The sequence below is a fragment of the Saccostrea echinata genome, unplaced genomic scaffold (assembly GCF_033153115.1).
Source record: "Saccostrea echinata isolate AGI-Se365-2 ecotype Australia unplaced genomic scaffold, CSIRO_AGI_Sech_v1 ptg000011l, whole genome shotgun sequence".
In the NCBI taxonomy this organism is placed as follows: Eukaryota; Metazoa; Mollusca; class Bivalvia; order Ostreida; family Ostreidae; genus Saccostrea; species Saccostrea echinata.
The window spans coordinates 3,406,445-3,432,275 of NW_026889760.1; the positions used below are offsets into that span (position 1 = coordinate 3,406,445).

Below are 25,831 nucleotides of genomic sequence, written 5' to 3' on the forward strand. Positions count from 1 at the left end.
TATAATAAAGTGTATTTTTATTATACCGTACATGACTAATCCCTAAACATGAGAAAAAATACAATCTGCTGGCATAAAACGAATTATGGGTGTGACTGACGGGGAAATCTCATACTGTATTACTCTCATATTACTCTAATATTGTATTTATGAGAAATTATAGGCTCTTACTAATTTTTTTTTAATTGGGGGGAGGGGGGAGGGTATCCACATTTCAGATGCCTTTGTATCAATCAGTCATCGATTGTAAAAGTCAGTCTCTTCATAAAACTCCATTACGATATACTATGCCAAAAATACTGTACGTGTACCTAAGGAGGATCTCTACACCTATGAAGTATAAATGATTTTTGTTTCATGCATTTGTTTCTAATAATAGACTCAATATCCAATAAAATAAAGCTCCAAAGTATTTAACTTTTTTTTTTTTTTTTTTTTTTTTTTTTTTTTTTTTGAAATATTTAAAATATTTAATTTATTCTGTAGGAAACCCTTGATTCTTTATTTTTAAAAGCCTTATGCTTTAATTTTCTATTCAAAGTTTAATTTTATAAAATCTTGAAATGAAAACCAAAAAAGTTATAAATGAAATCTACATAATTTTTATTTGAATTTACAATAATAGACAAAGGAAAAACTAAAACAGCATTTTCATGAGAAGAACTGGTCGGATTTCCTGCAAAATCTGAAAATAAATATAATATCAAAGGCTTAAAAGGATGAAAAAAAGAAATTGAATGAAATTGAAAAGTTGACTAAAATTTAAACCATCACAAAAATTAGGTGTCATGCAAAGCCCCGTTTAGAGAGTGGGCTCAAATATCTTGGACCCAAATATATTTATCTAATTCCTCTTGCACAGGTATTGAAAAAAGGAATTAATAGGTACATGCCAAACTTGGACATCGAGATAAGTTCGTATTGTATTGTTTTTGAATGAATTTTAGCGAAGAACAACACGTTTCTAGTCAAAACATGTGAAGGGAATTCTTAGTATTGAGAAAGGTAGATTTACTTACCGTTTTCATCCAACTTGTATGTACATGTATTTTCCTGTGCTACAGAAGACATGACACGTAAATGGTCAAAAGTGGGTTAAAGAAATTCGTATAACGAAATTCCTACTTTGCTTCAAATCTGCACGTTTTCGATACAAAACAGCTAATAATCGATGTTGATTAAACGTTTGAGTTAATACAATTCCACTTATTATCGAAGCGTTTTGGTGATCTCACGAAAAGTTTCAATTTTACCGGGTAAAACACACATGCGGGGTGTATACTTGTTAGGAACAGGATGTCTCCTCTAGGCGATGGGATGGTGATACACATGCTTCGTTTGTTTAAATTTTCATTTTTGGATATATTTTGCTTGAAAGCATATGCTTTTGGAGAGAAGGATCAATTTAGGACTGATGTTCATATGGAAACATATGATTGGGTTTGGTGACAAGGCTTTGGTTTATAATATTAACTTTTTATTACTTATAATCATATTTTATTTTAATAAATTATATTGTTTATGAATAAAAAAGTTGAAACTGAATATATTGACAAACAATTCATGTTTAAGGAAAGGCTATATTTGCCACTCTCGTCGCCTCGATGGGATAGTCTTAGATTCCATTCAAAATAGAGCTAGTATACATTTCGCAAGTTGTGTTATACCCAGTGATTTATCGGTGTTCTGTGAATTTTTTTAGGACAGAATCAGTTCGTTTCGGACCAAAATGGCGTTTGAAACTGAAGTACGCCATTTTGTGACGTTGTAGAGAGCCCCCTTAAATTGACGTATTCAGAATTTAGCGCAGTCACCGAGTATGGAATGGTTTGCGCAATCATGAATTGTTGTTACTAATGTCCAGCTAAAATTAAAAAGAAATAGAAACTTATTTTTTTTATTTTATTTAAACTTCACAGGAATATTTTGAGCACTCTGATATAATTATCAGTGTTGAATAAACTTGTGACACCAAATGGTTGACTCAGTTGTACTCGAGCAAGGAACGGCTGTAAAGTTTATCTTGGAAATTCCTTTTCAGTAGCTTACAATAATTTGTACAAGGTTTATAACAACAAAAGACTTCCCAGAAGTTCAATCATTAATTGGATTGATTGTTTTATAGAAGGAAGGGAGATGGTTAAAATAATGTTCGTTCTAGTGTCCAGTGAAAGAAAGCTGAGAAAAGAGATGCATTCTTGGTTGAGCAATTTGTTTTGAAAGATCGTCAAGTTACAGTTAGAAAAATGGTTTAATATCATAACAATAAATTTATTATTAAATCCCTGAAATATCGTTTACTTTAAACTTAAAACTATCAGATATTAAGAGAAGGCGCCTATACTTGATCTACATTGAATGAACGACGCACCCAAGACAGAGGAGTCGGGCTGTGATGGTCACCATGCTCATTCTGGGAAAGGATATCTTTATTCACCCATCCTATTGCCGAGATTTGGCCATTTTTGAAAAATAAACGGACTAATTAATAAACACAGAAACCTAATTTTCTTTCTTTTCTGAAAGTAATTCAATTAGTTCGCGAACATTTTATCACCCTTCATATTCTCAATATTCGTTTTCATATTTGAGGACATAAAATATACTTACGCCGCCTTCTAAGAAAAAAACCCAGGATGACTGCAGCAAGCAAAAAAGGAATTATTACACCAATTGCTGCAAAGTACTCCATACCCGTTGTTTTGTTGACTTCAGTATCAGTGCTTACAGTGCTGTTTATTGTATTCTTTTGTTCGCTATCAATAGAAAAATGCTATGTCAAGAAATTCAGCAATAAATCTCGTCTGCATGAAAATGAAAATAGACTCGGCATGTATTTTTATTAAATTGTTCAAAAGAAAATTTATTGGGTCATGGTTCGAGACCAATTTCAAGATGATATCGAAATGTAAAAAGAATTAAAAGCCAAAATTTACATTTTGAGAAATAAATAAATAGGGTTTTTTTTTTTTAGAGATAAATGATTTTAATTATAGCTGTAACAAATGCTGTATCACAAAACTATCAGTTGATATGGACTTCGGTCTGTGACAGTAGTGAAAAATGTTATTTCGATAGACATACTATATCATTCTTAGGAGCAAAATAAATAAGTTAACGATCTACACAATATTGTACATACATATAATTATAGTCCGTGAGGGAAAATGTAAGATTTATATCCAGGTGACTTATAGGTCCAAAGGGCCGGGTGTAAAGTACTTGTCTTTTTTGTATTTAAGTATTTCATGATGTATTACACAAGTCACTATAATAAATAAATTATTATTATAGCAAACGCCGCTCGACACTGCAAGCTCTGAAAACAACACTTGGGCGAAGAAAAAAAAACGGACTGTGCACATTGATCTATATGATATTTTCGGCAGTAACCTCGAGACCAATTATGCAACGCGAACAAATCTCGCTTCTAACTACGTTCTCGTGGTAATAACTAAATTAAAAACTTGCTTAAATGAATATTGCAGATAAATAGTGGATCAAACATTCTTTGTTAAAATTTGCTCTTTTCAGTCTCCATTATGGTTGTCTTATGCAGATACCATTCGACGTGATGCGATGTCACAGTCTAATGTCTCGTGTTGTTTGATTTGAAGACGTATCCAGTAACGCACTTCTACTCTCGCCTAACGGTCTGGCTTCTAAGGTATCATCCAAAAGGTCGTACGAAGATTATCCCAAACTTCCGTAGACAAGCATTGGTTTGGAGGAACCCGATGTCTTAAATCAATGAAACTTTGTATATAGATTAAACTAACAATAACTACCGGTAATTAATTTATGGACTGAACAACTGTAACAGAGATTGACCCTATTCAAATAAGATTCATTGTCAAATGTATGATGGCGGCACAGTACCCAAAAATTGCAATTAAAAATCGATACATATTATTTAAAATCCAAGTAAAAAGCATTTACTTCTTAAAATGTCGAGAACAGAAATAAAAATTCTTAATTATACATTGTTAACGATCTTTCCTAAAATTTTGGTGTATATACTTTAATTAATATGCATTTTATAACGTTTAATATCCACCGGTTTGAAACCTGACGTGTTGAAAAATGGATGCTGCTTTGACACAGGCTGCGCACTCAACTGTGATAAAATGTTCTAATCTTGATTTCGCATCTACAGAAACGCACTCATAAATGTTTGGTACGCATGGAGATATTTTCTGGTCATTTGAATATGAAAATGACTGAAACAGTTTTTCTATGTGTGTGAAGAAGGGAACCTAAAAAAAGAGACTGGTCGAGGATCCGGAATCAGGCATGCGTGACATTGTGCAACATCATTAGAGAAGACAGACGTTAAAAAAAACGTAGAAACAAAGAGATTTCTAAATATTATTTTTGATACATGTTCATCTACATGTTTTGTTTATATCTTTTTATATTAAATCATGCCATAATGATTCAGATATTCCACATTTATGTCTATAATCTTAATGATGAATTCAAGAATTTAATTTTGGAAATAAGGACACTTCTCTCTGAAAATCTGAAATGTGACGTTTATTTTTATTTTTTTTTTTTTTTTTTTTTTTTTTTTTGACGTTGGAGATTGCTCCGGGTGTTAGGAAACGATGAGTTTTACTACTCGAATTGTTTTTACGTAATCATGTTAAACTTCGTAATTTATCAGCCAACAACACACTCTATCCACCAAGAAAATTTTATAAAGAAATATCCCAGCAGGCAGGCAACGTTGTTTCAACGTTGAAAGTAGGTGGAATTTAAGTCGCAACGTTGAGCAACTATAGTTCAACGAACGAACATATTTTCAACGTTGAATTCTTAACCTTTTTACAACGTTGAAACAACGTTGAAAATGCAACATATTTCAACGTTGACTGTTCGTTGATATTTCAACGTTGAAACAACGTTGAAGATTCAACATATTTTCAAAGTTAAATATTTGCTGTTATTTAAAGGTTGAAGCAATGTTAAGAATGCAGCATATTTTGAACTTGAATGTTCGTTGATATTTCAACGTTGAAACAATGTTGAGGATGCAACATATTTTCAACGTTGAAAAAGGGAGGAAAATTTAATGTTGAAACAACGGGTAATGAGCACTTTATTTTTCAAAGTCAAAATAGTAATGGTTAAATTATTGAACGCTAAATCAATGTAATTTTTTGCTATACCGGTATATATGCATTGTTAGAAAATATTATGATTATTCACAAAAAATGAAATGCATTATGAATTAATTTATATTAATTTCAGAATTGTGCGAACAGTACTGTAATAAAATGTTTAATATGAGTTGATATGAAGTATGACATCTACATTCAACTCGTCACTGTAATTACATTGTTTCGAAAAAGTTAATTTGTAAATTAATTGTGAATGCAGTGTTTTTGCATAAATGAAATAAATTAAGAAACTTTTTTATGCTCAATATTAGCTTTTTATAAATAATCATTATTATAATGACATCTTCATCTAATACTTCATTGTAATTCCACGTTACTATAGATTTAATAAAAATAATAATTTATTCCAAATTAATGTAATCTAATTAAAATTAGACTTTTTAGATCCGCACCGTATACTCTGTGCAGAATGTATACGGAGCGGATATAAGAAGTCTGATTTTAATTAAATTGTGCTTTTGTTGCATTTATGAAAGACAAAAACGTAAACTGTATTAGATATTTACTATAATCTTTCTTATCACAAAATTAAAAACATTAAAATTAACATAAAATTAACACGTTACAAAAGGGTTTAACAATTTACACACTAACAATTAACGTGTACCCCGGTCAGTTTACATTACTTAAGATCCACCCCCCAAATTTATCTTCTAAGCATCAGATAAGGAGTGGTTCTGGCTTAGCTGGTCAGTTTCAGTGTCATGATAACCTTGTTATGCAATTTTCCTGCCGGGCAGCGATACAGAGTAGTTGTTTGCAGCTTATCTAGGTCAAAATTTGAATTCAACTGATGGACAAGAAGTGCGCGTCTTCTTGCTGTTCATACATAATGTATTTTACGAGCAATGCACAAGGATTAAGGCCGGATAATCAACTTCTGCTCAGTAAGTATAATGTCCTTTTCATGGATTTAGAAGAAAAGTTAGATTTTCTAGTACCCCATACATCATTTTATTCTTGTTTTGTAAGCATATTTGTAATCTGCGTGTAAAACTTTCATACTTCGCAATTACCAATGCCTTTATCATTACAATTTATTTTAAATGGAGACAATAACCTTACTTACAATCAAAATATTGCAGTATTCAAATTTGTTAATGAATTTATTACATCTACAAGAGATTTGCATGATAATGTTCAAACACAACACAGTATCGGTGAACAGAAATCACTGCTGTTTACTTCCATGGAGAAAATACAAGTAAATAACATGTTGAATTAATTTATCTTGGTCTTTTAAAATGATAAGAATACTTGAATTGATTACAAATTGTGTAATATACTGCAAATTTCTATTTATTGGAATTTAGATCCAAGGCCAGATCACTCTAACTGCAGAAAAATACCATAGAATCAGAACTCTTTAGTGTGCAGTGTAGAGAGGGTTCTTAAATAGTCAAACCACAGAACCAACATCTATTTATGTGTTCTTATTAACTTTCACATTTATACCTGTATTATTTTGATTGTCATATATGTTAAACTGCAAACATATATTGTATTATCAGCTCACTTATAATTAATTTTCTATTTATTATGTCTTATTTTTATAATTTCTTTTGAATATACACATGTATATATACTTTTTTTTCAATGATATGTAACTAATATTTACTTGTACATGTACGACTTTGACCTTGTATTATGGAGAGGACTTATATAGGCAGTGCCTGCTGTCCAATCCTATTATGATTATACATAATAAAATATTGTTTAAATTAATCTGTGTGAAATACACATCCTTAGTTCGTGTATTTATGTGTTTTGTTGTTATTATGAAATTAAAATATAATATACAATTTAATTGCAGTTGGCCGTAAGGTTTCATCAACCACTGAATTTTGAGACGTAATTGATGCCATGATTGTATCAGATCCTTCGCCCGTGAAAATTACAAAGAAATGCTGCATTTTGTATGTACACCTCCATGTTTTATACATAATTATTTATAGTCATACAGTTATGAATTTTAACTCGAGGACAAATATAATTCTTTTCATTAATTCCTAGTACAAGAACATATACTTTTGTATGTTTTTTTTTTTTTTAAATTATTCATGTATATTTTTATCATTTGAAATAAGTTATCAAATAAGTGACTTTCAAATCATTATATCTTTTTTGTTAATAGACTTTGCATTAGAGGGTGGAGCTTCATGTTCATTTCTTTCCGACCGACGAGTCATTTTGTGGGACTTTCATGTAACTATGCTTGTGATTTAAAAAAAATCAATGGATCCGCCACTTTGTGGAACTTAGTTTTAGACAGATGCGTGATATGATGAACCTGGATATGATTACAGTAACTGTTATCTCCTTTTCACTAGGGGCCTGTTGGGTATTAATTTCTGTAAAAGATATGAGCTCAGTCTACAGAATTTTGGACAACCGTCGTATTATTTTTTCCATATAGAATTTTCAATCTATACCAGTAACATAAGGTCAGACGACACGTTCCTCAAAAATATATAATTTTTTCCAAGAATTTGTCATTGAAGCATTCATTTGTTACTTTTACAAGTTTCCTCACAAAAAATTAAGGTACCTTACCAGGCATTTATGGAAGATAACAAGAGGATGCTATTTACTATATAATCCTATTGGAAATCACAACCATTGCAAATATCACAAGTTTCTGGTGCCTTTTATCTACTTAGATATTTTGAAAACAGTTTAAAAATCACAAAACAATGATAATTGTAATTAATTTGTCGTGTATTATGAAGATATACAAAACAGATATTCCAGCAACGTGTCGTTAGACCTTAAAATTCTCATGTGTGCAGACAGACAGCTCCAGAGAGTTTACCATCTCAAAAAACTGCGTAGAACGGGCTAGGGTAAAGTGTGTTACTCTAGTCAAAGATGGCGATTGGCTGGAAGACTTCAAATTTTCATGTACAAATATTGGTGAATTCTACCGTATAGTTTTACTTTATTTTTCACCAATTGTTAGGCAGCATCTTGTTTACTTGGAGATTGAATTTATCTTTCGTGTAACAAGAAAATGCATCTAAATAATTTGTTTCAGATTGCTCCAGATTAGGGTTAAGTTTATGAACTTTTTTTTTTAATACGTTTATTCCAGATTATAGTAAATTTATTTATTTTTCAGCTCGATTGTGCATTGCTTTGATTTTTGAACTGCTTTACACAATCTAAAAGGTGAAGATAACGAACGGTTGTAATTATTTTTAATAACAACAGTTTGCATGCAAATTTTTACTCTAAGTTTGGAAATTATCTTTCTTTTTTGTTTTATACAAAATATGTATTTAATTTCATTATCAAATAAGTAAATAAATTGAAGTCCATATATTATTTGTTTATTTTTTAAACTTTAGATATTATTTCCTATATAAATCTTTATCTATTTTTCATCCCAAAATCTCTTTTGGAGAGAAGCACCCAAACGATACGAATTGTGGACAGAGTGAAGACAGACCTCTCATAACATCAGAGGTGGGTTCAGTTGTCACTGGGGAGAGGGCATCCAGTTTTAACAGGTTCCAACTTTTTTCACAAACAAATTTTATCACTTCATAACCAATCATTACCGCATTACCATTGTTTGACTAAACTGCAATAAAAAGTGGAGAGGGGCACCAGCTTTTTAATGAACATTTGCAACAATGAAAGGTTATATTTGGAAGTTTTGGGGTCATACCCCCCTCCCCTACCCGATACAACTTTCCCGTAATCATGTTCGAACTTTCAACCTGCAATTTAGCTTTAATCAGTGCAGATCATGCAAATTAGTTACGTTCTTCCAATTCCCTAATATTAACCTTGTAATGCGAAAGTAAGTTCAAAATAATGGAAGTTTATTTGCCTGTCGCCATCTTGGACGACGGTAACGCTCTTTACACTAGTCTGTTTCTACAGAAACAGAATTTTCTATAGACGTTAATTCTCTTACGAAAGCCTATTAGGATCCATCTATGGATAAAAGAAATATTAAAAGGCGTTATTACGTCTTTCCAAAAGGCGTTATTACGCCTTTTGAAGAGCCATTATTATGCCTTTGAACGGCCCGTGCTCTTGAAGGCGGGGGGGGGGGGCAGTCTCCAAAAAATTGACAAAACACACACACACACACACAGCCACACCCTCACACACACACACACACACACACACACACACCCTCACACACACATACACACACACACCGAAAAAATAATAAACTGCCTGATCTCGAGGGGGTCATTTTCTAACTTTTCGGCAACCTTTTTCTTAAATGCAATAATTTGCCAGAGTTTAACCATAGTGCAACACAGGGATCAAGCAGCCAATAAATGATTTTTTTATATTTAAACTGTAGCAAGACTTTTCTCCAAAAAGATGGGTTGGGGAGCCCCCCCCCCCCCCTTGCACTCGTATTACCAGCCTGTTTTAAAAGGCGTTATATCCAAAATTGGAAAGGTGTTATTTATATTAATAAATATATGAAAGATTGAATTAGACATATAGGATATAGGCAGATGCAGCTTGGGGCTTTTGCTGGTCATGTATTAAAGATTCATGTCGAATTTGAAAATATTTTACTCTTGTCTTGGAAAGATATCAGGCAAACTATTTGCATGGGTATAATGAAAAAAATCGCCATCAACCAAATTTGTGAAATCCATGACCTTGGTGAGGATATCTGGATTTAGAGAAGGACTAAGTTGGTTTAACATTAAAATAAAATACACATTTAAACATCTTTTTTCCTGACAATCTATCTACAATACATTTAAATCATATTTTGAGAAATTAGCCCTATATTTAATTGTGAAATTCATGTCCCGAGGGTAAGATTCCAGCCCCCGGGCTGGGATATGTTAGTCACAAATTTAAAAAAAAAAAGCCTATTAACTCATTTTGGTAAGGTATAGTAGCGACTTTTGGAAAGGCCTAATAACGCCTTTTGAAAAAGCGTAATAATGCTTTTTTTCACGTTATTACGCCTTTTTGCGTTATTACGCCTTTTTGAAAAACATTGTGACGCCTTTAATTTTTTTTTTCTCCATAGATTGATCTTAATAGGCTTTGGTAATCCCTACAATCAATCTTAAAAAAAAAATAAACTTACGTTTTCTCTATATTCAAGCGACAGCCATTATCTACAAGAAAAAATAACATGCAGTTTCATTTTTCCAAATTCAGAGCCCTTGTGAAATCAAATTGCAAAAAAAAAGTTATCGCAGGAAAAGTGTGAATTGTATCTTTTACTCCAGATCAATTTGCCTTTTATAATTTAAAGCTAGTTTCGTTGCAGATTCGTCAGATTTTTTGTACATGCAGTTAAAAAAATAGAAATGTTTTATGTTACACGAATTGTTAGTGCAGAATTTCACACACACATACACAAAACGTTTAAATACCATCGAACGGTTGATTGATTATTCATCGATCTAAGCTATCATGAGGAACTTGGTTCTCCCCCAGACAATAAATATTTCGTAAAGCTTTTTATTGACTTAATATACTTTGATTGCCTGAATGTTTTAACATTTTCTTACAGAAGAAATAAAAGTATTAAAACTATACTGACGACCATGTTTGCAAACACTGCATACTTACTTATATAAGCATAATTCGATTTGTAACTCTGTGGTGGGCAGTAAAACGTATTGCAGGAAATAGAATCCAGCTTTTTGGCCCCAGAATTGTAAACAGGGCATCTACCTATTATCATGAAAAAAAACGTGTATGACAAATATTTATCATTTGAAAGGTAATTTCCAACAAATAACATTAACTTAACAAATATACAACAATCGTTATAATAGTAAATATTCTTTTTTTTTTCTTTTCGTCGTTATTAACCAACAAATGATACATAAATAATTGTAAAACAAACCTTTTTCAATCCATATTGGTTCAGTGCACAGCCACCCAATCCGGTCGTATTCGTCTTGTAAACAATGGAAGTTCTCCGAAGGATTACAAGACGACATTGCTGCTTTCTCCCAATGTTCATATGGACACAGTTTTAAACTTGTGTTAAACATCTTATTTTACTTGTGAATTGCAAACGTTAATTTTTGATTCGGCTAGTATAAAGCTTAGTGCACCTCAATTACCTAATAACATTCAGTCTGCTAAAGATCAATGACTGAATTTCATACACATTTAAATCCACCGATTTTATCGCTTAATATCATCTATTATAAAATAAACATTTTTTTGGCATGGGTTATGCTTCTTCAACGATTTACGGTGTAACAACCATTGACCTAGATTTTGCTTAGTATTCATGTTACTTGTTAGGTAATTTTCTAGATTTTGTCTGTATATATATGTTTGAGCCTCATTATTTCTTAAATAAAGCAGAAGCCTGTATATGTAGTTTAAGAATACTACTGAAATACAGTATCTAACAAAATGTCGAATTCATCAAAATACAATTCTACAATATACGGCAAACTTGCAAGGGTCTGTTCAATATTTGTTTACCAGAAAAAAACGAGCAACATTTAAAAAAAATGTCATAAATTAATTATGAAAATGTTTGTATAATATTACCAAACTCCAAAAAGCCTGTATAAATAAAGTAATATAAGTTTCAGAAATATGTGATTTTTTTAAATGTGGTATATTGATGTATCGGTAGTTGGGGTATACGAAATAGGCACGAAATTCGAATATCTGTGACTATGTACTAAGACCTGATGGACACAGAGTAAGTAGGAATATTAATTAAATCATATACTTTTTTTTCAATTTAATTGTGACACAGTTTTGTGCTAGTTTCAAGTATAAAAGGTTTTAATTTGAGAGATCATAAAAAAAATCATCGAGCTTTAGAAATCTGCATGCTAAAGTTGAATTCTATCATTAAGATGGAAGAGCGGATATGAAAAAAAAAATTTTGCTGAGAAAATACTTTTTACAGATCAAGTATCTACTAAAAAAAAATACAGAGCGGAGGAAATATGTGAAGGGTTTTAGTAAATTCTTGCTATGAACGGGGTTTTTTTCTGAAAAATTGTCCAACTGAAGAAGTGTAAAACTGTGAAATCTGGCCCATACACTTTACTTTGGAGCACTGCAGTTGCACTGTGGAGCCAATGACATCATCCATAACCTTGGAAGTCCCCTGACGTCAGTAGGTATAGCATCTTTTACCAATAGGGCATAGAAATGTATATAATAAAATATCATGTAGAGAAAAAAGAGTTTATTACTTAGGAGAATTTCCTGACGATAGGAAGTATAGAAATTTCTTTTTCTCAGTAGCCACAGAAAAAAAAGCAAAGTTTTCACTTCATTGCACTACTGGCTTTCAATAAATATCTTCTGTTTTTCTCCGTAAGCTATACAGCATTTCCAGAACCACCTTCAGCATATCCATAGCATGCCACGGTATGTCTCCTCTAAGTATACCAGTAATTCTCAGTAGGACACTGTATCCCCAGCATGGTACAGATATCTAGAGATATCTACAATATGCCTACAATTATCTAAAGTAATATACGGTATGCCACAGTAATTACACCAGTATGCCCCTGTATAATTTTTCGAAGCGAAGCAGGGAAATACACAAAATATCAGGCAACAAAGTTTTTACAGTTGATGTTACCTATCGTTAAAAATTAATTGTGAGAATAATACATGTACATGTAGTTTGTTTCATAATCCTTGATTTAAAACAATGGATGCTTTCATCTATTACTTGGTGAAATGTTTACCGTGTATGTGTAATATTAATGTTCATTGGATAAATAGAAACATTAAGCATTTCAATTTTTTTTATGTAATAAATGATTAAGTATGTGAGGGATGTAAAAAATAATTAATCAAATGACTAAATAAAGAAAATCTAACAAGTTCCAGTCAAAAGAGAATGGACCGGTTGTTTATCAGACTGCGAGTCTACGATGTATACTGGACATAGTCAGGGGCGTTTAGAAGGTAGCATTTTACTTCTGGAGTATTTGTAAAACTCTGCGTATCAGATATCAGATAATTTAAATTCTTTTATTTGCAGCAAAAATAGAGTAGTACTTTATTACATTTGAAACTTTCTGTATTAGGATCCTAAAAAAGAAATAAATCATTGATAAATGTGCATCTAAATGATAAGTTTTGTACAGACATATAATTAAGTGTAAAAAGTAATACGCTTTTCAACGAGAAACATAGATTAACTCGACTATATTATATCTAGTTTCTTGTACATAACTAACAAATAATGCAAAATGTTGTTTCAAATTTGCCATGACCTTACGTCTATGCTGTTTTAATATGGATGATGTTCTGAATAATTTAACTATTGTAAATGTATCGCTGGTTCTGAAAATCGTCGCAATGTTTTAAATCATGTACAATGCTTTATAATATAACCTATCAACGAATTGTCATTTTCTACCACATAAAAAGTAAGACATTTTTAAGCAGAAATCGATATTTACTTTTCTGTGGCCGATCGTTGTGTAATTTTTTTTCAAATTGGCAGGCTTGAAACATTACAGATCTATTTCTCAGTTACAATGTCCCCCATTTGAGCTATGTTAAACTTATATGACATCCTTTACACATATGCATAACACAATTGTTTGATTTTTTTTTAATAGAATTATCGAATTTTGATGTCGCCGTAAAACAAATACTTTCCCATCTGGATACTGAAAAGAACTTGAAGCTTTGTTGAAATGACGCAATATGGTAAAGAGCTTTAACTTTTTAACATCAAGAACAAGGACGCTATTATATGAAAATGTACATAAGACACTGTTTATCTGTTTTTGTCATATATTGCTCCCCTTGTATTATAAATATATATGTTGTAGTTGAAACAAAACAAAAACAAAGAATATTGAGTGAGAATTGTCATTTATTTAGTCACAATACCTATATTACACAATTTATGTTAAGGGGAGATACCGGGATAATAACAGCAAAAAGGTTACTTAGTACAAAGAACGATAAAATTGGCAATGGAATCTCCCCTGTTGCAATCAATCAAATTTTGACAGAAATAATTTGACAAATTAGGCCTTAATCAAAAGTACACAAAACACAAAGTTGCCAAAACAAGAAGCTGCCAAATGGCAAATAAGATGTTACAAGCATAAATAACATCAAGACATAAAATTACAAATACAAACAGTCTAGAATAATATTAGATCATGGAGAATGACGGGGGATGGAGGGTGGGTAATTTTTTCAGACCAATTCTGGTTCTTATTCATACTTCTAATTTAGTGAAGTAACATTATCTTATGTTACGTGAATAGATAATTAAAACTTTCTCCCAAGGAGAATGATATTAACACAATAAGACTCATATAATCATTAAAACACAGGTCACATATTACATAATAGAATTTGCAACATTGCTATGATCTGTGATCTGGCTAGTCTACTGCATAAGTTGTAGTTGAAACTTGAAACAATGATAAGGAATTTTAAGCGAGGATTGTCATTTATTAAATCACAATAACTACATGTATATAACACAATTATAGTTAAGGGGAGATCACCGGGATAAGAACAGGAAAATATTTAATTAGAACAAAGAACGATAAAATTGGTAATGGAATCTCCCCGGTCACAAGCATTCATCAGTTTGGCAAAATAGTTTGACAAATAAAAAGTACACATAACACAAAGATGTCAATACAAAAATCCGCCACTAACAGCAAAAAGCTATGAAAAGCTGTTTGCAAGAACACAACAAATATATATGAATACATTGACCTAAGAACTGATATGAAACATGTCAGACAAAGTACGATTTTTCAAAAGATTATAATCGCAAAAGAAGATCATTATATCGGCCGTAAAATTCGCGAAAATCAGACTTAAAAAGAGCTTGTTAAAATGCTTGTAACAGCTACTTATTTGTCAATAGCTTGTCTACGCTTAAAAATTGATCGTAATCAGAGCATGCTCTTGGGTATCGAATCAGTTGGTAGACATAAACACCATATGCATCTGATTTGGAATGTTACTGCAAAAATAAGGGACGTTGCGAATGGAAAAACTGAAGTCATCGCATTTGTCATACACTTTAGTTATTGGATGGCCATCATTGTCTCTAGTCAGAGAACAGCCAAATATGAAACAGATGTAGCAGACTCTTCGGTATCTTTTATTTCGAGAAAAAAGATATCATATTGAAGAAAGTCATTTTGTCTTCTGCAGCGTTTCTAGATGTCCCACTGCTCTAAAGTTTAATATTTCATTTACATAAATGGGCATGTACACACTTGCATTGGTGTCTACTTTATAATCTTGAATTTCTATTTTGATTTGAAACATAATTTTAGTTAAATGACATTAACTTACATGAAATTTTTATGACTAAATGACATCAGAATTTCTCATAACTTTACTCCAAACGCCTCTGTTTGTAAACATAGGCACGAGCTCTGTTATTGTTAGTCTTTATGGGTTTCTTTGACTTGCTGAAATTGCTATCATCACTGACCACAAATTGATAATACTGGTGTGACGGTTTTCCTTTCCTACAATTCTGTTTTTGACCTTCTCATGATGATAAGTTTATTATTTATTTTATTATTTAATACGCCTTAGATTCTCCCCTTTCATTGAATCCAAAGGATAAAGTTTGATTTATGAAAGTGCAAGAACGTGTGAAAATCAAATACGCCCGAGATTTTTGTTTTACAGTTTTTCCAGATTGATGAATTTTTTAAAACAAGTTTTTATAACACATGTATATCTTTTATGAAATGCTCTTGCAATATCTAAGTCATGAAATTCAACAGAGAATTTTGAAGATTATGAACTGCAAACATTTTCATTTAAAATAAAAACAGGAAAAATTCTAATGAAAATCAAACATGATTACAATTAATTTACAATACTGATACATTCAACACCAGTTTTTATCTTTCAATACTTATAGCCTACCAGATATGCAGAAAATTAAATGAAATTTCAAATATATAAACAAGTACGTTTTTACATCTGATTTACATTAAACGAAATTTGTTACTCCAATTATTACTATTTCAACTCATATCCATTATAGTTTAAAGCATTCTCATCCATTGTCAAGTTACGTAAGTTTTAAATAAATGATGAAGACAAAAACTGTGATAGGAGTGCTTCTGAATCTTTTCTACGCATATTCAAGAACTCTGTTCCAATTTAATAAACATATGTGAAAGTTCACCAACCACCAAGTCAGACGGCACTTTACCTCTCTGAACAGCGACTCGCTTCCACATATCTTGGCTCACATTCTCCTTTAAAGCTTCCACGTTTTTCTCCAAGGCTACTACAAACACTACAGTGTATTTTTCTCACAACACCCAAACAAAATTCATAGAATCCAACAGATACCTGTCTTATATATTTTTCCTTTAATAGAAAAATACTCTAATCGTTTTTCTTCAAAAGAAAACGTTTGCAATCATCATTTGGGAAGACAATTCTGGCAATGCTCGTTAGGAGATCTTCGTTGGGGGTTTTTTCGTTTAATGCTCCACCACTAAAAGCCATAAAAGCTAACACTATAAACATTTTTCTTTCTTTGAAATTTTCAGAGTTACGTAAACGATATATCTCACTTTATATATATATATATATAGAGAGAGAGAGAGAGAGAGAGAGAGATATTCGAGAGGTGATCAAAAAGTTCGCGAACTAATTGAATTACTTCCTTAAAAGATATAATATGAAGTTTTAGTGCTCATTATTTTTTAAAGTAGTCCTCTCCAATTATAATGCAAATCTGCCATTGTTCTGCCCATGCGCGAATCACGTGATCCAGACCGTCACGTGACATGCTCCGTGGCGTTCTGTTCACAGAAGCTAATAGATTTTTTTCGAGTCTTATATTTCTTTACATGCAAGTTATTTTTTATCACAAGAACAGTACATCTGTCAGAAATGGTCAAATTTCGGCAATAGGGTGGGTGGAAAAGGACATCGCTTCCCAGAATTAGCATGATAATCATCAAAACCCGAGTCCTCTGTCTCGGAAGCGTCGTTCATCCAGTGTGGATAAAGTATATGGACGACCTCTTTTTATCATATTTCATATGTTTAAAGTCTAAAGTAAACGATATTTTAGGGTTTAATAATAATATTATTGTTAAGATATTCAACTATTTTTCTAATTGTAACTTGGCGATTTTTCATAACAAATTGCTCAACTAAGGACACATCTTTTCTCACGACTTGCTTTCGCTGGGCAATAGAACAAATATCATTTTTAACCATCTCCCTGCCTTCACTAAAACAATCAATCCAATAAATGATTGAATTTCTGGTAAGTTTTTTTTTCTTCATAAACCTTGTACAAATTATCGTATTCTACTGCAAAGGAAACGTTAAACTTTACAGCCGTTCATTGCTCGAGTACGACTGAGTCAACCATTTTTTGTCACAAGTGACCTACTTATTGACGTCATTTTCACATTGTGACGTCACAAACACGGAGCAAAACATTATACAACACCTGCTATTTATAGAATATGTGTATGACTATTTGTGTGCCAAATTTCATTCTGATCTGAATTGTGGTTTTGTAGATAAAGAGATAGTTCGCGAACTTTTTGATCACCCCACGTGTATATATATATATATATATATATATATATATATATATATATATATATATATATATATATATATATATATATATATATATATATATATATATATATATATATATATATATATATATATATGTAGGGTGTTTAATAATATATGTTACATTTTGAATCTTCAATTTGACAAACACAAGAAAAAGATAGAGACAAGTGTTTTAATCAATTTGATACATGAATTCATAAGATTCATTAAAACAATTAACAATTAAAATATTAAACACTGGACGAAATCTCAAACATTAATGAAAACTAGCGAAATTTCACAATGTCAAAAGCCCGCGTTATACGTTCTAAATTATCACAACTATTTCAACTACAAATGAAAGTTGCTTCTTGAAATTTATATACCCTTTTCACACATTTATGCCTAGACAATCGTCATTTGAAGGTTTGTTTTCTTTTTGAGCTCATTCAGTATCTATGGTCTAGCAAGTAACTTACACAATAGCTTACACAATTGGTTAATTATCTGTAAATACACTCATTGTTTTTATTCATTCGGGACTCCGCCCCTCGTGAATGAAAAACTGTGAGTGTATTTACCGATAACTAATTAATATCTATAGTATAACTATAACGTATCGGTGGTTGGGGTAAACGAAATAGGCACGAAATTAGTTTCTGAATATCTGCAACTGTGTACTAAGACCCGATGGACACAGAGTAAGTGGGAATGTTAATAAAATCATATACTTTATTTTTTCAATTTCATTGTGACACAATTTTTTTGCTAGTTTTAAGTAAAATAGGTTTTGATTTGAGAGATCATGAAAAATTTTCATCGAGCTTTAGAAATCTGAATCTAAAATTGAACTCTTACATTAAGGTGGAGCAGCGGGCACGAAAAAAAAAAATGGCTGAGAAAACACTTTTTACAGATCAAGTATCTGCTAAAAATACAGTACGATGGAAATAAGTGAAGGGTTTTAGTAAATCCTTGTTATAAACTTTTTTCTGAGAAATTATCCAACTTAAGAAGTGTATAACTGTCAAACCTGCCCCATATACTTTACTGTGGAGTTCTGCAGTTCCACTGTGGAGCCAATGACGTCATCCATAACCTTGAAAACGGACACACCTAACATATTGATGATTGAACAAAAGGTCATTGACTTTGTTAGTCCCGCGACGTCAGTAGGTATAGCATCTTTTACCTATAGGGCATAAAAATGTATATAATAGAATATTAAGCAGAGAAAAAAGAGTTTAGGACGTAAGAGAGTTTCCTGACAGTAGGAAGTATAGAAATTCTTTTTCTCAATAGTCAAAGAACAAAGTAAAGTTGCCACTTCATTGAACTACTGGCTTTTAATGAATATCCTTTTTTTTCTCTGTAAGCTATACAACATTTCCAGAGCCACCTACAGAATATCCATAGCATGCCACGGTATGTCTCCTCTGTATGTACCTGTCATCAATCCTCAATAGGACACTGTATCCCCAGCATGATACAGTTATCTAAAGTAGGCCTCAGTATGCCTACAATTATCTAAAGTAATATACGGTATGCCACAGTATATACCCATTATACCCCTGTATAATTCACTGAAGAGAAACAGGGGAAATACACAGTGTTTCAGGACTACAAAGTCTTTATAGTTGATCTTATTTATCACTAAAAAGTTAATTGTGAGAATAATACATGTAATTTGTTTTATAATCCTTGACTTAAAACGATGCATGTACTTGGTAAATGTTTACCGTGTATGTGTAATATTAATGTTCATTGGATAAATAGGAACATTAAGCATTTCAAGTATTTTATATGTAATAAATGATATGTATGTGACGGATGAAAAAAAATAATTTTATTAATTAAATGAATAAATAAAGAATCTCCACAAGTTCCATTCAAAAGAGAATGGACCGGTTGTTTATCAAGGGAAGTTTAGAAGGGAACCTTTTTTTCTGAAATATTTTTAAAACACTGCGTATCAGATATCAGGTATCGTATAAGATATTTTATAAATCTTTTATATCCGGTGTAAAGAAGAATAATGACCCCCATAGAATAATGACCCCCGGTCATTATTCAACGGCGAAAAATGACCCCCGGTCATTATTCGACGTCGAAAAATGACCCTTTTGCCCGTAGAAAAAGTGTCATAACCCTAAAAACCTGCATACCCTACGTGAAGAAAAATGACCCCCGTAGAATAATGACCCCTTGTGAATTAGAACGGATTAAAGTTGAAACTTTTAGGGGGCAAAATAAAAATAATAAATCAAGGGCCAAAATGCTCACTTGAGCTTCATTGGGAATAAATCGATGATATATTGATCTCATTACATCATACAATCATTGCTGTTTTTAAGGTCAATTTAATGATTCAGAATCAAGTGGAGTTAAAGATTTATTGAGTACAAAATGCGAGGAGAGCATTTGTGACGGTACATATTGTCGTTTTTATACATATTGTCGTCGGCGACAGTATGTACCTACCCTCACTGCACATATTGTCGTCCATCGGTAAATATTGTCGCCGGCTGAAAAGTAACACATGTACATATTGTCGCTGGCGACATTATGTGCCTCACCCTCACTGTACATATTGTCGCCCCACAGATATTGTTGCTTAAAGACTTCTTTTGTTGTTTTCTGGTAGTTTTGTGAATGTAATTGGGGTGTATATCACACTGACGTGTCTCGTATGCTATTTCATGCAGCGTGATTTTGACGGTACATTTTGTCGTCTTGTTCATATTGCCGCCGGTGACAATGTGTACCTACCCTCACTGTGCATATTGTCATCCATCAGAACATGTCGCATGACAATGCACGGCAATGATCCATATAAATATGGCCAGAGAAACTATGAACTTCAAAAATGGCCATATACACTAAATATGGCTGAAATATTGCCAACTCGGTGTTAAACAACAATTTACAGTTAAGGTATATCATTGAGCAAGATTTCAGTTCCCCAAGGCCAGGACTATTTCCCGAGGCGAAGCCTCAATGATTTACTTTTAACTGTTTCATTAAACCGATACAAACGTAAAATTTAGAGGATTCAGATAGCGCGATTTCAAAGCAGGGATTAGGTCAATGAACTAACACACGGGGATTAGTCCATTCACATATAATACCAATTTTAATGTAAAACCTAGAGGATTACGGATAACCGGGAATTAGCTTTCGAAGCGGGGATTAGCTCACTTGACTAACACACGGGGATTAGTCCATTCTTTTAAAATGATTTCTAGGGAAATAGTCACATCTAGCGATCTAATGTTATATAGGGAAAAATTCAGTAGAGGTATAATAATAATAATCAATCAATCAACAATCCATATAAATATGACTAATCATTGCTTTGTTTTGCTCTGTTGCATTGCCTTAATCTCTTTTTGAGAAGATAATTATTAAAGAATTATATTCCTATGTAAAAAATTGATCGCTTATTGTGGCCCAAACCTAGGCCCGGTTTGATATGAAGATGCTTGAATCTGCGCTACTTGAGGAAACTCCCATATACGTATCATTATTCACGGGCTTACTGCTGTTATCAGTGGTGGATCCAGACAAAAGAGACGGTGGTTCAGAATTTTTTTTGACAAGCTAAATTTTTTTTAAAAAGTCATTTGCATGTAAAAGTGTGTTACTGTATATGTTAAGTAAATTACTGAAATATGAAATTTTATCTGTGGACTAAATTGAGAGTATATACAAGTTAAACAAACAGAATTTACCAAAGCAGACAAAAAATTAAACCGGGGGGTGGGGGAGGAGGGGGGGATGCACCGGTCCTATATCTGTCTGGTTTATGAGATTTTTAAATATTTTCTGTATATATTCTTATGTAAGACTTTAATCACCCATTGTGATCCCAACCTATTCCATGGGGTCATAATTTGAACAAAAATGATTTTGTCTTTGTTTTTATAATGACCATCTAGAGATTTTTTTTATTCGTAGACGTCACCACTTGCCGGTGGAGGGCTGCAAAGAACTGCAAACTATAGTATTGTTCTCCCTCCTACCTCCAAGTCATTTTTCAAAAGTTAACATATTTGAATGATTTTTCATTTCTATATAGATATTCATATGAATTTTCACAAGACATTACTTCTTTGGGAAAACAATGAGAGATAACTCTATAATTTTGGTAAAACTTGTGATTTTTCACTATAGAAAACAACGGACCCCCCCCCCCCGTGAAACAAAATTCCTTTTTACAGGTAATATGGACTGTCCTTTCACAAATTCATACCAAAGCTTTTGTTGTTTCACGGGGGGAACATATGTTTACAGACAAAAAACTACCAAAATGGTTATTTTTTTTTTACCAATATCATTTGGGTTAACAATTTAAACATTGTATTTTATTAATGATATATGTTTAATTTTATATGAGTAATACATAAGAAAAGATCTGAGGAAAATTTATTCATATCCAAGAATATTTTAAAACGTGGTGATGCTTTAAAGCCCGATTTCAATGAAAAATATCGTCTACCCCCCTTATTCAAAGAGCTGGAATTAGAGGTAAATAACTATTTAACACTGGAATTAAAATTACTATTGAACTGTTCTTTGCATTCAACAAAGATTTTACGGCCAAATTGTCATTAGTATTGAATTAAATGGGTGAAAAATGTAGGCGGGAATCGAGAGCTAGCGTGTGTAGTTCTTTAGATCTATGCTTGTTAGGGATTTTTTTTCGTGCCAGCTACGCAAAATTGATCGTACGCTATAAAACGAAGCTTTCTCATAAGTATCATCTCTTCTGACCCAGCACAAAAAATGAACGATTTTTTTTTCTAAATATTCTTTGAAAAAAATTTGATCACCTATTGTAGCCTCGAGGGACATGATCTGAATACATGTAAAACTGAATCTACAAGTCGTAATGAAGCTTTCACATAAGTTTCATCATTTCTGACACAGTGGTGTTTGAGATTTTTAAAAGATGTCACTAAATTTTTACTAATCCTTAACTTCTTCCCTTGAAAGAGGGCCTGGCCCTTCATTTGAACAAACTTGAATTCCTTTTATCCACTGATGCTTTGTGGCAAGTTTGGTTGAAATTAACCCAGTAGTTCTTGAGAAGAAGCTGAAATTGTGAAAAGTTTACAGACAGAAGCACGGTCAGACAAAATGCGATCAGAAAAGCTCACTTGAACTCCAGCTCAGGTGATCTAAAAATGTTAACCTCAACACCAATTAATCTACATATGATTGTATATAAGAAAAACGCAAAATTAATTTCCAAAAAAATCATTACTACTGAACAAAAAAACTAAAACGTGTATTCAATCTCCCAAGTATATTTTACAAGAAAAAAGAATAGGCTGATTTATCAGATGTCTCAAAGAATTACGGTATTTTGACATATCATAGTGATGTACATCAATCCTGGACACAATTTTCTGCCCAGAAAGTTTTCTCCCTACAGTATTGTTAGAAATGGTGTTTGTCTCCCTCCGTGCGCGCGTGTTTGTGTGTTTGTAAATCTCTCTTTCCTTTCTCAAGTAAATACTAGTATTCGTCAAAACAATATATCGACGACAATATATGCCGACCTTGACTGTACATATTGTCGCCGACGACAATATGTGCTGGTGCTTGACTGTACATTTTGTCGTCCATTATGCAGGAAGAAAATAAGGCTCGTCTCGGTACATATTGTCGCCGGCGACAATATATACCGATGGACGACAATATGTGCAGTGAGGGTAGGTACATATTGTCGCCGACTACAATATGTACAAAACGACAATATGTACCGTCACAGCTTTGTTTTTCGACGGTGGAAAATCACTGATCGTCCTGACAGAAAAATAGCAATAATTGTTTTATTATATGATTCAACGATTAAATTGATACAAACTGATTACGCAGACATGTCAAGTTTCTTTACATTTGCTCAAGTCTAACCAAACACAGTGAAAGAATAGGAGTTAACATAAGCATAACCAGTATTATTTTTGCATTTGAAATGTAGTTTTGGTGCAATGTAGAAAAAATAAATGTCGGGCATAGCATCGAAAGGGGAAATGGCGCATTATAAGAGTCAAAAAATACTTTTAGTTAAAAATATCTTTGATGAACCCCTCAAAAAGTTTATTGATGTAAGTGGAATTTTCTTTTACTCTATTGTATCAAAAAGTTGGGGGTAGGACAACCAGACTTGCAATGACCATTTTCAAGCGAAAAAATAAAAAAGAATACCTTCATGGAAATGGAAGGGGGTGGACACCCCATCCCTGATTCTATATGCCTGAATGTAATGTTCATCTTGTTCACTCTCAAGTAGGAGAGATTTTTTAACTATACTGTATAAGAAAGAGGGGGTGGTTAAAAGACTTCGCAGCACTGTTAAGGCGTACTTCGAAGAAATCAACAGAATATAAACGTGCATAAATACATACCTTTTTAAACTGAATTTATTTTTGTAAAGGTACTATATTATCTTAATGACTTTAACATTCTTTGAAATAACATTGTATACCCCGCTCTGTACTGAATTTGGTTTGGTCACGTTATTTGACAGTCACGTGATAAATGCATGTAATGTGTACTGTATTTAGGTCACAAACAAATTTCAATATCGCAAGGGTATACCCTAGTTAAAATCAAAAATTAAAGTAATAGATTGTAGTTAATGGAAAGTGCTGCTGCTTTAAATAGAATTCGCATTTTATTAGTTTAAATTTCAAGTTATCTGGCTAATGTCGAAATATGTGTGACCCTTACCAAGTATTTTATGTATTTATTAAGTTATGCTATCGATTTCAGGAAAGCAGCAGCACTTTTTATGTTAAGGAATATGTCCGTTATGTGTATTCAAAAAATGGTCCCGATCTATTAAGTGCATGCCCTTGCGAAAAGGCGATTTAATGAGGTACCTTGGCGTGAAACATGCACACCCTGTAGACAAAAACACGGTAGAATTAATTCAATACATTCTCTCGATATTTTTTAAATAATGGCACTAAACAAACGTTTCAGATTTGTATTAATGGTCTACCTAAGATTTGCAAGTAATATTCTGTTAAATAATAAAATGCATTTTTCACTGTGAAAAAATTACTTGATCCGCCTCTCACTGCACATAAAATGCGTCAAACTTTCAATGATGACGTCATGTCGACAAGTAAATTGCGATCAGTGACTTGTTTATATCTCGCTGTGTGGGATTTAACTAGCGACAAAAATGAATGCAGTGGTAAGTTTTGATGTAGTTCATTACTCTTATGTAGTTTAGATTCGCAAACTATTTCATTTTCTGTTATTGTGAGGAATTGCTATATTTGTGTGATGTCACAGTAAACTTTTCCCGTGTAAATTAGGCCCCGCCCCCTTTATGCAGCCTTAACAGAGCTGCGTTTCAATGAACATTTTCAAATTAGAAATTGCTAAAACAATCCCTCCCTCTTCTCCGATTCTTTGTGCCTGAATATTATGTTCACTTGAGTAGAATTCAGATGCAGGTGAAATAACTTTTCAGAATTGTTTTCAATCTATTTTTAGTTTAATGTAGGAAAAATAAATCCTTATACATGTATTCCCCTTCAAGGTCAATAATATAGTCTTGTCTTTAATTATAAATTGAAAACATTAATCTACTTCAATATACACTGTATTGAAAATGTTTCCATATTGATTTGACAAATGTATCACTGTTTTAAAGTTGATTAAAAAATATTCCTCTTACATGTATGTATCATATTCTCAGACGACCATGTTAACAGACTTGAATGTACATTATACTGGGATTCTCCTGTATTACTTCTATATACTTGAAAAGAAATTCCCATAGAGTAGACCACTGTTTATAAATAAAATTGAATGCACATTTTAAGATTGTATATATTTCAGACATGCAGAAATTTTATGTCCTTCTTATGATTGCCACGTCTGCTTCATATTTGGACGTTCTACTGACTATAGACCATAAAGACCAACTAACAACTAAATTGTCTGAAAACGGGATGACTTCAGCCTTTTCTATTGTCAATTTTCCTTATTTATGAAGTAATATTCTGCAATCATTTGCATATAATGTTTACGTCTACCAACTTATTCGATACCCAAGAGCACGATTAATTTTTAAATCGAGACAG

The 25,831-nt window shown here is 32.3% G+C and overlaps 1 protein-coding gene across 1 annotated transcript in view; it reads right to left on the reverse strand.

Moving 5' to 3' along the window:
• Positions 1-1,837: 1,837 nt before the first annotated feature.
• The window catches only part of LOC133184870 (uncharacterized), a 55,200-nt gene continuing 31,206 nt past the window's right edge, over positions 1,838-25,831 (reverse strand). The window contains exons 4-5 of the mRNA XM_061319945.1: positions 2,669-2,756; positions 1,838-1,864 (exon numbers count right to left, since the gene is read on the reverse strand). Of these exons, the coding sequence (XP_061175929.1) occupies positions 1,838-1,864; positions 2,669-2,756 (115 nt within the window). The remainder of the gene's footprint in view (positions 1,865-2,668; positions 2,757-25,831) is intronic.